The 14,229-nt window shown below is 43.1% G+C and overlaps 1 protein-coding gene across 6 annotated transcripts in view; it reads right to left on the bottom strand.

Moving 5' to 3' along the window:
• Window positions 1–3,805, bottom strand: part of DDHD1 (DDHD domain containing 1) — a 123,993-nt gene extending 120,188 nt beyond the window's left edge. For all 6 annotated transcript variants that reach the window (XM_033188007.1, XM_033188010.1, XM_033188006.1 and 3 more), the window contains exon 1: window positions 2,746–3,805. In XM_033188007.1, coding sequence (XP_033043898.1) covers window positions 2,746–3,580 — 835 coding nt within the window. In that variant the 5' untranslated portion in view covers window positions 3,581–3,805. The remainder of the gene's footprint in view (window positions 1–2,745) is intronic.
• Between the last annotated feature and the right edge of the window lie 10,424 nt (window positions 3,806–14,229).

Below are 14,229 nucleotides of genomic sequence, written 5' to 3'. Positions count from 1 at the left end.
CAATTAAAGTTATATGAGATTCTGTGAGAAATGGCAAATTACAGGATAGATAAAAAGCATGATTGTGATTTTATTATAGCTCATATGAGGGCTTGGACATCCATAGGACTGTATCTTGTAGAGAATTATTTAGAAAATGCTAAAATAGAGATAAAAACAGGTGTTGCTCTTATGCTAGTTAGCAAAAATTTATAAGCTATAATTGGCCTAATGGCTCTTTGCTTTAGGAAAAAAGACTGGAGAAAGATAAGTCCACATTACCTTTAGGTTAACTTTTGTAGGCTTCCACCAGTTCTCACTTGATTTATGACACTAGCATTCTACTGATATTCTGCTTCCAACTCTCCAGCTCAATCTTTGCATTGTCATTAATCACATGTAAGTATAAAGAACCTTCTACTGTTTGGTTCTTCATTACTCACAGGATAAAGGCCAAACTCCTTAGCACTGCTTATCTACTCTGTCCGTTTTCCAGCTATTCTCCCAAATGTGCCATTCATGTGCAGGTGCTCCCTTCACAATCTCCATCCTGTCCCTGACCAAACACCAGCCTTCACATACCTCGGTCTCTGTGGTTGGTCAAAGCCCAAACCCAACCCCATGTGTCTCAGTGCCTGCAGGTGTAGACCTCACTTCCTTAAAATGCCATGCAGTTTCAGACCTGTGTCCTTGTGTATGCACCCATCTAGCTGGAATGCCCTTCCCTCTATTTCTCTGCTTCATTAAATTCATCCTGTAAGACTGTCTTAAATCTTCTGGGACGCTTTCCTGATATCCTCACCCTTGGATGGGTCAGAAGCTCTTTGCATACCGCACTGTATTCCCCCACTAGACTAATGAATGAACTGCTTCATCACTTTGTAGCTGAGTGACCTTGGACAAGCTCATTAATTTCGCTGAGCCCATTTCTTCATGTATATAATGTTAGTATTAATTTGCTATCACTGTAAAATAATGAACGTCAAAAATCACTTGTAAACAGTGAAGCACCATGCGGGCATTAACAATTTTATCAAAAACCAAGAGAGCACACAGTATTCTTGGTGAATATACTTCAGTTTAATCTAAAGGTAAGATTCATCTCTCGGTTTCTGTCCCCTCTCCAAGGATACCCTGTATTTTTATCCAACCTTCTGACTCTACTAAGTCTTGGTACTTCTATCTTCAGGAAAAAAAATATATGATGATGTTTAAGTCATTTGAAGGAAACACCGAGCGGGAAGCTCTGAAAGGGTAAGGATTTTCCTTTTCCCCATCTGTCTTAATGCCTTCACAAGAGTACCGTTATGGACATACAAATACTCTGAATATGAAAGAACTGAATGAATATAGTGAGCTTGTAATCTAAATCTGTCTTTAGTGAGCTTATAATCTAAAAAAGTGAATGATGTAACAGATCTCACTGAATCTGACCTTATAAAAATGGTAATAAATGCCTTTAGTATCATCTTAATGTGCAGTAAATTAAATTTCCTGCTATTATTTTATTTGGTGATTTGACACACGTTGGAATTGCTATCTTAGTAAGTCATGCTTAACATATGAATGTTTTAACATTATCAGAATCACTGATGCAATTCAATACCTAGTTATTGAATATGTATTGCACTAGGCCCTATCAGAGTACAAAGGTAAAGGTGATGGGCTCTGCCGATGGTAAGGTGCTAAACATACAGAAAGGAAGCTGTCATCAATCCATCTAATTAATAGAGGGCAGAGTGCTGTATGGAGGATTTAAGGGTTGTGACAATCATTGAAGACACCTAAGTGAGGGCATTGGGCCCATGAAAATTAAAAGTGTATATTACATACAATACTGGTGGTAAATAACTTCTGTGACTATTGAATATCTACTAAATATTACATATGTAGTATTTGCTGTATGCACTGGCAGATATTTATGGTCACCTTCTTCCTATTCAACTATAAACCCATCTGTGTTGTTGTCTAATAAATACTGTTAACACTTGTATCACACGTAAGTACCAACCATAGTTCCAAGCCCTTGAGGTATATTTTCTAATTTACTTTCACAGCAATCCCACGAGGTAGGTACAATTTCTCCCCTTTTACAGATGAGGAAGACGAGGCACAGAAATAGTAATTTTTCAAGGTTAAGATGCAAAGACGAAAATATGTAAATGAGGACCTAAGAGACAGAATCCAGTATTCCATCGAGGGAGCGGAGCCACTTGCCAAAGCTGCTTCACGCAGTGCTTTCCACCTCTCTCGGAACACACCCAGTGGGAACAACCTATCTCCTTTCCCGCCAGGGATTCTTTTTCTTTTCCTGAATCCATAACTAAGCTGTTGATTATCGAGCAGATCCTCTCAAACGTTCCTACTCCAGAAGACGTGCCGCTATTTAAATCATAGGCTGTTCAGGGTAAATGAGACCGAACCAGATCTCCAGGTGGACAAAGCTGGTAGGATCACGAAATTAAACCTCGGGCTGCGGATCCGTTCCTGGATCACTTCCAGGGGATGGCAGCAGCACCCGGCTCACCCAGGAGGCGCTACCCCCGAAGGTATCCAGTCCTCCTGACCCCAGGCAGCTTGGGTTTTGCCATCTGCTCGTTTACCCTTCACCTGCCGACGCTCCAAGCGCAATCTCCATCCTGTCCCGGACAAACGCCAGGCCTCACGCTCCTCCCTCTTCGCGGCGACCAGTCCCAAACCCATACCGGTGCACATCGGCCCATGCAGGGACAGCCCGTCCCGCCCTAACCCCGGCCCGCTACTCACGGTTCCAGTACACCGGGTAGCACTCTCCTTGGGTCACATCCACCTCGTAGAGGCCACCCCGCACGCACACAGGCTCGATGGTCACCAGTTCCACCATCTCGGGCTCGTGCCCCGTCGTACTCTGGCAGAAGCCACAGGCGCGGTCCTCATCGTCATCTCCGGAACTGGAGGCTGGGCCCGTGGGGGAGCACACATGTTCGCCGTCCCGGTCCTCGCCCTGGCGCCGGGCACCCGTGGCCTGCAGCAGGGTCCGGAAAGCGAGCTCGATGCGGAGCGAGTCGTAGCCAATGAAGGGCTTCCAGGTCTTCTTGTCCTCCTTGTAGAACCAGCGTACCTCCTCCGGGCCCAGCTCCGTCACTACCTCATAGCGGTGCCGGGCCGCCGGGCCGCCAAGCCGGGTACGCTTCCTTTCCCCGGGGACCCCTCCTGTCGCCCCGCCGCCCCCCGAGTTCGTCGGGACCAGCGGAGGCTGCTGCGGCGGGTGCAGCGACAAGGAGCTGCCGCCGCCGCCGCCGCTCTCGCCCTCGCTGTAGTAGCGCAGTGAGGAGCCCGACTCAGCGGAGCTGAAGTCATAGTTCTCGTCACTGAGGCAGGGGTCCAGCGCCAGGTGGTGGTTGTGGTCCTCGGTGCCCGGCGCCAAATGCAGCCCGGGTTCCCCGCGAAGCAGCGCCAGGGGCACGTCGCCGTCGCCCGGGTCCCCGCCGGGCAGGTGCTCGAAGCAGCAGACGCCGCCGCCGAACGCCGGCCCCGCGTCTGAGCCCAGCTCCCAGACGCCGCCACCGCCTCGGCCGTTATGCTCTGGGCTCCGCGGGGACCCGCGGCCCGGGTAATTCATGCTGTGGAGACGCCGCCGGCTGCCCGGCGGCGCGCAGAGCCGTGACCCCCAGCGCTTCCGCCACACATTCAACGCCGCCGCCCTCTCCACCCAGAGTTTTTAATCTTTCAAATCCCGACCCGAGCTGCGGCGGCAGCGGCAGCCGCTCCGCCCCTACGAGACCCGCATCCGCCGCAGCCGCGTTCTGCGGCCCGCCCCATTGTCACGCAGCCCGACGTAGGCGGTGCTTCGGACCGGCCCCGCCCCCCGGCCGCGCGCGCCGCCCCGGAAGCCCGGGCTGCCGCGGCGCAGCGCGCGGGCCGCCTCCGGTACCCCTCTGGCTGGGAGTGCAGGGTCGCCTCAGGTCGCCCGCCGCTCTTGGGCCTCCTCGGCCCCCTTCCTCTTTCCCTGCGGTCTTCATGCACTGCTGCCTCGGTGCCCCACTTCTGGAGTTTACAGCCCAGATGTGGATAGGCTTTATCCCACTCATCCTTGCAGTGTGGGTCATGAGCCCAGAGCCTTAAGCTGCGTGTCAAGAGGGCCCCGGGATGTTGGATTCAGCATTGCTTTTTTTGACCTTAGGCCCTACTGCGGCCTCACCTGGACGTTTTGTCACCTGGCCCTGGTCCCTCCAGACAGAACCAGGACGCATAGGTGGGTGGATACGAGGGCACTCCACCCCACACCCATCACTCACCTTGGTGTCACCACTCCCAGTGGGAAGCTGGAATCTAAACCTCACTTCATATGCCATCTCATATTATTACTTATATTTTAATGCTTGGATTTCCTGTTTTCTCAACCTCATTGCAAGGCACTTGACAGAAACCAAGTTTGTATGTCAGCCTCTCCCACACAGTGGGTGTACAATCAGTCTTAATTGATTATAATGATGTCAAGTCCAGCCAGCTGTGGTAAAGAGTATTAGATTGAGAGCTAGAAAGCAACTAGGTTCTAGATTTAGCATTGCTAACCAGCCACAGGCAAATCACATAATCTCCATAATCTTTTTGGTTTCCTCGTCTGTAAAATTAAGATTCTTGGACCAGATGATATCTAAAGTTCCTTCTAGCAATGGAATTCTATGAACTTTAAGGTTTCTTCCAGATTTTTATACATCTCTGATTCTGTAACTCATATTCTGGGATCAAGTAGAATACAGAGGCTCCCTTATGTGGGTCTTTTTTATTTAAAAAATTTGTTTTATAAGCACATCACCCTATGTTGAGAATCCAGAGAAAAACTATCTCCAATCTCAGTGTTTTCTTTGTAAGAATAGACTATCTTCACTGTTTCTTTTACTCTCTTTCTGGTGGAATCATATTGGTAGGGCAATTTTTCATGCTCCTGAGATGTAACCTGTCAGACATTACTCTGTCATTATTTAAGTCAGGACCATCTGAAGTTTGTACAGTGCCTTTGTAGGAATTTGAAAAAAGGCATTGCTTCCTGTGGGCAGATACAGAGCAGTGTTGGAGTTTATGGCTTGTCAAATAGAATACAGGCTGGATTTTCTGCCCCAATTAGTGCCCTTAGCTGGTTAACCTTGTGCAGTGAACAACCTATCCAATTGTATACTGCAGCTCTGACTGAAAGCATCTAAGATCAGAACGCTCTTTACCACTCAAAAAAAAAAAAAAAATTTCTGAGTACCTGCTTCCCAGTTGCTCCTCCAATATTTCTATTGACAATATGCAGAAAACGATATTGGGTATGAGTTTTGATCTATTTACTAGCTGTAAAAGCATTCATTCTACAGGGTTTGAATAGGTGCCTGGCACCTCTATGCTAACTTCTACTATAAAAGAGAATGGGAGAGAGTTCTTTCTTTCTTCAAGGAGCTTACAGCCTAGAGGGGGATACAGACAAGTAAACAGATACCTTATATTATAGGACAGTATGAAAAGTACTATGAAGGGTATTATAAATAAGGAATATCACAACATTTAAAATAACTCTATTCCTTTATGTTTCTTGATAGAATGTAGCCTAACTATATAGTTATCTGGTCAGATTATTTTGGCCAGATTTTAACTCTTGACTACACAATTTCCATTAACATTATCTGCTGTTAAAAAAAAAAAAGATACTTTCTGCTTTGCATTGAATGAATGTTTCTATTAAGTGTTGTGCTTGTTTGATTATTTTGAGAAGGTTATACTCTTGTGGTTCACTGGGGAAATGCCACACTCTGTTTAGGTAGAGTGATCATTTTTGAAGGAAATGTTGATTCTCAACACAACCCAGGTGGCAGAAGAAGGGAATCCTAGATTCTCTGCTGACCTTGTTATCTTGGTCTAGAGCCAGGTGTGTGTAATCTTTTGGCTTCCCTGGGCCACACTGAAAGAACAAGAATTGTCTCGAGTCACACATAAAATACACTAACACTAATGGTAGCTGATGCGCTTAAAAAATCATGAAAAAAATCTCATAATGTTTTAAGAAAGTTTATGAATTTCTGTTGGGCCACATTCAAAGCCATCCTGGGCTGCATATGGCCCATGGGCTGCAGGTTGGACAAGCTTGGTCTAGACCTTGTTCAGGGGAGATGTCAATCAACATTTGTGGGCTGAGATTGCTTCTGCCCCTTGGAAGTAAGCTGGGGCTATGGCAGACCCATATACCGGGTCCCAGGCTGACAGTGCTCAGAAGATATTTGAGAGCACAATATCTAACTTCATGTGACTGCATGTATTTATTTCCTTTTTACTCCCTAGCCATATCAAAGCAAAGATCATAATGTTTTTCTTCTCAACTTTTCTGCTTTAAAAAGTCTTGTTGGCCGGGCGCAGTGGCTCAAGCCTGTAATCCCAGCACTTTGGGAGGCCGAGACGGGCGGATCACGAGGTCAGGAGATCGAGACCATCCTGGCTAATACGGTGAAACCCCGTCTCTACTTAAAAATACAAAAAACTAGCCGGGCGACGAGGCGGGTGCCTGTAGTCCCAGCTACTCGGGAGGCTGAGGCAGGAGAATGGCATAAACCCGGGAGGCGGAGCTTGCAGTGAGCTGAGATCCGGCCACTGCACTCCAGCCTGGGTGGCAGAGCAAGACTCCGTCTCAAAAAAAAAAAAAAAAAAAAAAAGTCTTGTTTTATCTAATGCTTCCTGTTCCTACTCTCCTTTTGCTTTCTAGAGCATCTTCATAGGTAATATGATCCTGACCAGAGGGAGATGGATTGGGGCATCTATTTTAGTCCCCACCTGCCAGAATAGGTGTCAGGTGGCTCCTCACCACTCTACATCATTAGTGTGTACAATGGACACAGCATTATCTGAACTTCCATGGCTCTATGTAAAGCATTCCATTGTATTTTAATAATTATGCAAGACCAGGCCTCTTTCACGTAAGGCAAATAAGTGTGATTGATTCAGACTTCTGGCATTACTGGGCCAGGCTGCCACAAGAAACAGGTGCATGTGGAATCAAGCCTGATGGAGTTATTGGTGTGGAGGAAAAAAAAAGAGGTAAAACCAGTTGATTTGTATACAAAAGACTAAAACAGCTCATCTGTGTATCCTACCACTTTCCTGTCCCCATTAGGCATATGGCAAGACCTATCTGGTAACAATGGCCATCTCCTCCATGCGTCTCAAAGATGTGTTTGCGTGCTGTCTTTCCTTTTTCTTCTTTTCTTAAAGTTTGTCCCTGTTGTTCATTTTATTATTTTAGAGATAGGGTCTTGCTGTTGCCCAGGTGAAGTATAGTAGCCCAATCCTAGCTCACTGCACACTCGAACTCCTGGCCTCAAGTAATTCTCCTGCTGCAGCCTCCCCAGTAGCTAGTATTACAGGCACAAGCCACTGTGTTGCCCATTTTAACCTGTCTTCACCTTTGTAATTAGGGATCGCTTGATGCCAAGTAATTTATCCTGAGCCAACATCCCACACCTGCACTTGAAATAGCTTCATCCAAAGTATATGATGGAAGACATCTATTTAGAATGAAAGAAAGAGGGCAGACATAACCATGCCACCATCTGTATCTCCTGTTTGATAAGCTGTCCACCACACCTTAAATTTTATTTCACTTTTTGGTTTTAGGATTACCACTTATCCAATTTTTAAAGATGGGAGTGTTTTCTTTGATGCTCTGACTAAATGAAACAACAACCTAGACTGAAGCAGGGAACATTCACTGGACATTTCAGGCACTGTGCTAGGCTCTACAGGGAAGTATTCACAGTCTAGTGGTGTCTATAAATAAAACCACAATGCCAACTTTGTAATGCCACTATAGCTGTATCACTACCACAGGGGTCATTCTCTCCCTAAAAACAGATTAATAGACAAAATCAAATTACAATCCAAAGGAAGCAAGGTGGGTAGAAATAATGTAGGGATTCATAATGAATAAAGTCATTAATCCTTCCATTTATTCATTCAACAAATATTTATTGTCTAGTGCTATTGTGAAGAAGGTTTTGGTTTTATTTTTAACTGAAATCACACTTAAAATTTAGAATTATGAAATGCATTTACTTAAAGATTTATAAGAGGCCTATCCACAAAACCATACTTGCGAAAACCCTATAAAAATGCTTTCTATTCCTTTTGGAAATAAAGATCAATGGTGCTGAAGGTATATATTCTAATGAAAGAAAGTATGAATCAATACAACATTGATGAATACTCTGTGGAGGCAGCCACAAACTCCTCGTCATCTTGTTTATATCAGACAGATTTGGCCATCTTCCTGCCCTTTCATTATAGAAAAATGAGTTGGGCCATAGCTATCGGCTGCTGTGAGGCCCACATTATGCATCCCTTGTAGATGCATTTAATGACTTCTGTGCTCTAGGGTTTTTTCCTACCTCCACAGGTAAGTTGAAAGTGTATATTTGTTCACAGACTCATGTGAGCCTTCAATGAAAAGTAATTGATAATCATAATATGGTGCTGAGCAAGACTTAGAGGCAGCACCTTGTATATATGTATTTTATTCTGATTTTCATAAATAAGTTAAAAAGGAAAGAAAAGAGAAGCTTTGTTCCAATAAGGATTTATTTCCACGAATGTAACTGTCAGTAATTTGCTGAGCATTTAAAGGACTGAAGGGCAGAATTGACTGTTTTTGCAACTGCTGCTTAAAAAAGTATATTTATCCTTACATCATAAGTCAGCAATTCATTTAAAGTTTCAGCTTGAACAAAATATGATTCTAGGCTGGGTACAGTGGCTCACGCCTGTAATCCCAACACTTTGGGAGGCTGAGGCGGGCAGATCACAAGGTCAGGAGTTCGAGACCAGCCTGCCCAACATGGTGAAACCCTGTCTCTACTAAAAATACAAAATTAGCTGGGCGTGGTGGTGCATGCCTGTAATTCCAGCTACTAGGGAGGCTGAGGCAGGAAAATCGCTTGAAACTGAGAGGCGGAGGTTGCAGTGAGCTGAGATCTTGCTACTGCACTCCAGCCTGGGCACCAAGAGTGAAACTCCATCTCAAAATAATAATAATAATTATTATATATATATGTATATATATATATGATTCTAGTCTCACAAGCTCACAAATTCTTTTTGTGGGTCTCCCATTGTGTTATTTGAACCATACTAGATAGCCGTTAGGATAATACCGTTAATAAATGTAAATGACATGGTAGGAAAGCAAAGTTCTTCAGAAATTTTATCTTCAAGATCAGCAACATGTATTTTAAATATGATAAATTAGTAACAATGGCCCTGCATTTGTGACTCCTTTCTTCACTTAAGTTTACAACATCAGATTCACACTAATTCTTAATCATCTGCAAGAACTCACAAATAGTCCTTCTTTTGATTATTCATATTACTGTGCTTCTCAGGTTAACAATTGTAAACTTTGATCACTCATGTGACTGTACTTCTCAGGTTAGAAATTATAAACCTCTGGGCCAGGTGGATCAGGCCTGTAATCCCAGCACTTTGGGAGGCTAAGGCAGGAGGATCGCTGGAGCTAGGAGTTCATAACCAGCCTAGGCAACATGACGAAACCTTGTCACTACCAAAAACAAAACAAAAAACAAAAACAAAGATTAGCCGGACATGGTGGTATGCCTATAGTCCCAGGTACTCAGGAGGCTGAGGTGGGAGGATTGCTTGAACCTGGGAGGCGAAGGTTGCAGTGAACTGAGATCATGCTACTGCACTCCAGCCTGGGTGAGAGTGATAGCTCAAAAAAAAAAAAGGCTCTCTCTCTCTCTCTCTCTCTCTCTCTCTCTCTCTCTATATATATATATAATTATAAACCTTAAGAAGATATAGAGGGACAGTGTATTCGTTTCCTATGGCTGCACTGCATGGTTTAAAACAACAGAAATGGCCAGATGTGGTGGCTCATGCCTGTAACACCAACACTTTGGGAGGCCGAGACAGGTGGATCACCTGAGGTCAGGAATTCCAGCCAACAGGGGAAAACCCTATCTCTACTAAAAATACAAAAATTAGTTGAGCGTGGTGACAGGTGCCTGTAATCCCAGCTACTCAGGAGGCTGAGGCAAGAGAATGGCATGAACCCAGGAGGTGGAGCTTGCAGTGAGCTGAGATTGCACTACTGACTCCAGCCTGGGCGACAGAGTGAGACTCCGTGTCAAAAAAAAAAAAAAAAAAAGACATGCAAAAGAACAAATATATGTGAGAAAATTGGAGAAAAGGGAAAATTGAGGTTAGAAAAATAAAAAATCAAGGAATAAAACATACTGGGCAAAGCCCTATATATTTGTAAAATAGAGATGGGCCACAATTAGATTCTGAGCTTTCCAGCAGATTAGCTATATGATTCATAGTCTCAATCAGATGAAAGTTAGTTACTGATATTCTTTATATGTAAGCAAGGGAATAAAACATTATTCAGTAGAAGGAATTACTTATTTTCATTTTTAGAATTTCAGATGAAATGTAAATTAATAAATACATATTTTTTTAGAGAGAGTCTTGCTGTCACCCAGGGTGGAGTGCAATGGTGCAATCTTGCCTCACTGCAACCTCTGCCTCCTGGGTTCAAGCGATTCTCGTGCCTCAGCCTCCCGAGTAGCTGGGAGTACAAGTACCTGCCACCACACTAGGTTTTTTTTTTTTTTTTAAGTAGAGGTGAGGTTTCACCATGTTGGCCAGGCTGTTCTCAAACTCCTGACCTCAAGTGATGCACCCACTTCAGCCTCCTTAAGTGATGAGTTTACAGGTGTGAGCTGTCTGCCTGGCCTGATAAATATATTATTGTAATACTTTGCTACAGATGTTCTTCTCTTTAATTTCTCAGATAAGTCATGGATTTTTCTAAAAAATATTTTTGGGAAGCCAATGGGAGAGAGAGTATCTTTCCTAAACCCTTACTGACATAGATATAGGTATTAGACAATATAATCCAAAGTGTATTATCTCTGTTTTGAAAACCAAGCAAGAACAAAAAACCAAAACCAGAAAAACTGAAAACAGAAAGCTATTCTATAGTAGAAAATATCTTGATCTAAGAATGAAAATAGCAGAATGGTTAAATAGCCTATGGTACATCATGACTATGGAACACTATGGAAAGAAGAGCTAAGCTGGCATGGTGGCTCACGCCTGTAATCCCAGCACTTTGGGAGGCTGAGGCGGATGGATCACCTGAGATCAGGAGTTCCAAACTAGCCTGGCCAACATGGTGAAACCCTGTCTCTACTAAAAATACAAAAAAATTAGCCAGGTGTGGTGGCGGGTGCCTGTAATCCTACTCACTCAGGAGGCTGAGGCAGGACAATCGTTTGAACCTGGGAGGCAGGGGTTTCAGTGAGTCGAGATCATGCCATTGCACTCCAGCCTGGGCAACAAGAGCAAAACTCCGAATCAAACAAAAAAAATAAAAATAAAAACAGCTAAAAAGAATGTACTGGACCAGAAAGAACTCAAAGACATATTTATTAGAGGAAAATGTCAAGTTACAGAATAACCCATGGTTTGATCTTATTTTTACATTAAAAACACAAACATCCCCACACTATCTCTATGCATATATACATATATGCATATATTTTTGTATATTTACCAACATATATGCAAGTTGTTGAGAAAAGGATATGTTTGAATGGATATGTTCCAAACTATCCGCATAGTTAATTCTAGATGGTGAGGGGGAAGTAAAGGTAGACCTTAAGTTCTATATCTGAAGTTTATATGATGAGCACATATTCATATGTTACTTGTAGAGTTAAAAATAACTTTTAAAAATAAGTAAAATAGGCCAGGCATTGTGGCTCACGCCTGTAATCTCAGCACTTTGGGTGGCCAAGGAGGGGGGATCACTTGAGGTCAGGTGTTCAAGACCAGTCTGGTCAACATGGTGAAACCCTGTCTCCACTAAAAATACAAAAATTAGCTGGTTGTGGTGGCGGGCACCTGTAATCCCAGCTACTCAAGAGGCTGAGGCAGGAGAATCACTTGAACCTGGGAGATGGAGGTTGCAGTGAGCTGAGATTGCGCCACTGCACTCCAGCCTGGGCAACAGAACAAGACTCTGCCTCAAAAAGAAAGAATAAAATAAGTAAAATAAAAGAGAAAATACAATTTAATATGGACCACACCTACCTGCTTTTAGAGATTTTTCTTCAAGCAGCCCTTTCCTTTCTGGACTGTATCAATTTAGACAATTAACATATTTGAATAAAATCACTGTCTACAGGTGTCATACAAATCACGTGCAGATTGCAGACAGAGCTAGGTTGAGTTTTGAGTCCTGTGAAAGGACTGAGTGTGAGCTTTGAGTCTCAGATTCACCATGAGTTACATGGGAATAATAATAATACTTGCCTCACTTTGGTGTGGTAAAGATTATTTAAGACAAAATGAGCTTATGTGTATGAAAGCTCTTGTGGTACCTCCCGTGATTGTCACTTGCCATAGCTGGCAGCAAACATATTATGCAACAAAGACTTCCTATTTTGCAAAAGTTTTTTCCCCTTGCTTTCTTTTTATGTGTAAGTCTTACAAAGTAGAATTGGTGAGAATCAGCATCTAAAACACCTTATTTGCATTTCTTTCTATTCCTCTGATACTTTAGTTACTCAACCTTGTTCATCTCAGAACTGTTGGCCAATCTACACAGAGATGAGGAAAAGGGACTCAACCTTTCAGTCCTCAAAGGGCCTGAACTACCCATGTTCTCTTCTCTCAAGCTGTTCTTAAACCCTTTTTGGCCTCTCCATGTTAGTACAACTTCTTGGAAAGGCCACAGACCTGAATTCTAGATCACATGAAGTCCTTGTTGCAACTTTGTGCTCTCCCCTACTTAATAGTACTGACCTTCTTAATACTAGTAGAGGAATCCATGGAGTTTTAAAAACTAAAATTTAACCCACTCTTTTTTTTTTTTTTGAGACGAAGTCTGTGTCTTGTCCCCCAGACTGGAGTGCAATGGTGCGATCTCGGCTCACTGCAGCCTCCACCTCCCAGATTCAAGAGATTCTCCTGCCTCAGCCTCCCGAGTAGCTGGGATTACAAGCGCCTGCCACCACGCCCAGCTACTTTTTGTATTTTTAGTAGAGACAGGGTTTCACCATGTTGGCCAGGCTGGTCTCGAACTCCTGACCTCAGGTGATCTGCCTGCCTCGGCCTCCTAAAGTGCTGGAATTATAGGCGTGAGCCACTGCGCCTGGCCAATTTAACACACTCTTTGTGCTTTGTTTGAAATCTTCTTTAGAAGAGTCCAGGAACCCATGAGATTCTTTTGTGCCTACAAATTCTGATCTCCTTTAAAGGTCATGAAAACTGTGAGAACCCCATTAGAGCTAAATGAGTTTTAAGTTACTTGGAGTTTTCTGATTGATGATCTGGTAGTCTAAGTCACAGGTGAAAACATAGAATTCTTAGGGAGAAAAAAGATGCAAATAGAATTTTATGCTCAGTAGCATATTTCAGCTCTTATAAATAATTGTCAGGCAATATTTTCCTACTTGTAAAATGAGGGACAATGAAAATGATCCTTCTCTCAAGAATGATGAGTTATTAGAGTAATTGACAAAAGGTCAACTCCAATGAAGACATATGTATTGAATGTCTACTATGTATCAGCCAAGTACTGTCATCCCTCAGTAGCTGTGGGTGATTGGTTCTAGGACCCCCTACAGATGCCAAAATTTGTGAATGCTCAAGTTCCTTACATAGAATAGCACAGTATTTGCATATAACCCATATGTATTCTCCTGTATACTTTAATCATCTCTAGATTACTTATTAATATACTACCTGTATTATAAAACATAATGTAAATGCTATGTAAATACTTGTTATACTGTATTATTTAGGGAATAATGATAAAAAAACGGTCTGTACTTGTTCAGTACAGAGACAAGCATTATAGGCCTACCTGCATTTTTTATCTGTGGCTGGTTAACTCTGCAGATGCAGAGTCCATGGATACTGAGTGTTGACTGTACTCTTTCAGGGACAATAATAGACTGACCCATATAGGACTTATGATATAGTGGAAAAAGTAGAAAATATGCAGTTGTAAAGTGTGAAAGAAGCCATAAGAAGGGCTTGAAGGGTGCTATTATGGTATTTAGAGGGATGAACAACCCATCAATTGGGTGTGAGGATGAGAACATTCATTTGCAGAAGCCATACCAGAAAAAGAGATACTGTCTTCATCTGTTTTATTTTGCTATGACTGAATACCACAGATTGAGTAATTTTTAAAGAAAAAAAAATTAGAATAAA

The sequence above is a fragment of the Trachypithecus francoisi genome, unplaced genomic scaffold, assembly GCF_009764315.1.
Source record: "Trachypithecus francoisi isolate TF-2019V2 unplaced genomic scaffold, Tfra_2.0 Lachesis_group3, whole genome shotgun sequence".
NCBI classification, from domain to species: Eukaryota; Metazoa; Chordata; class Mammalia; order Primates; family Cercopithecidae; genus Trachypithecus; species Trachypithecus francoisi.
This window is presented reverse-complemented; position numbering and strand designations above follow the sequence as displayed.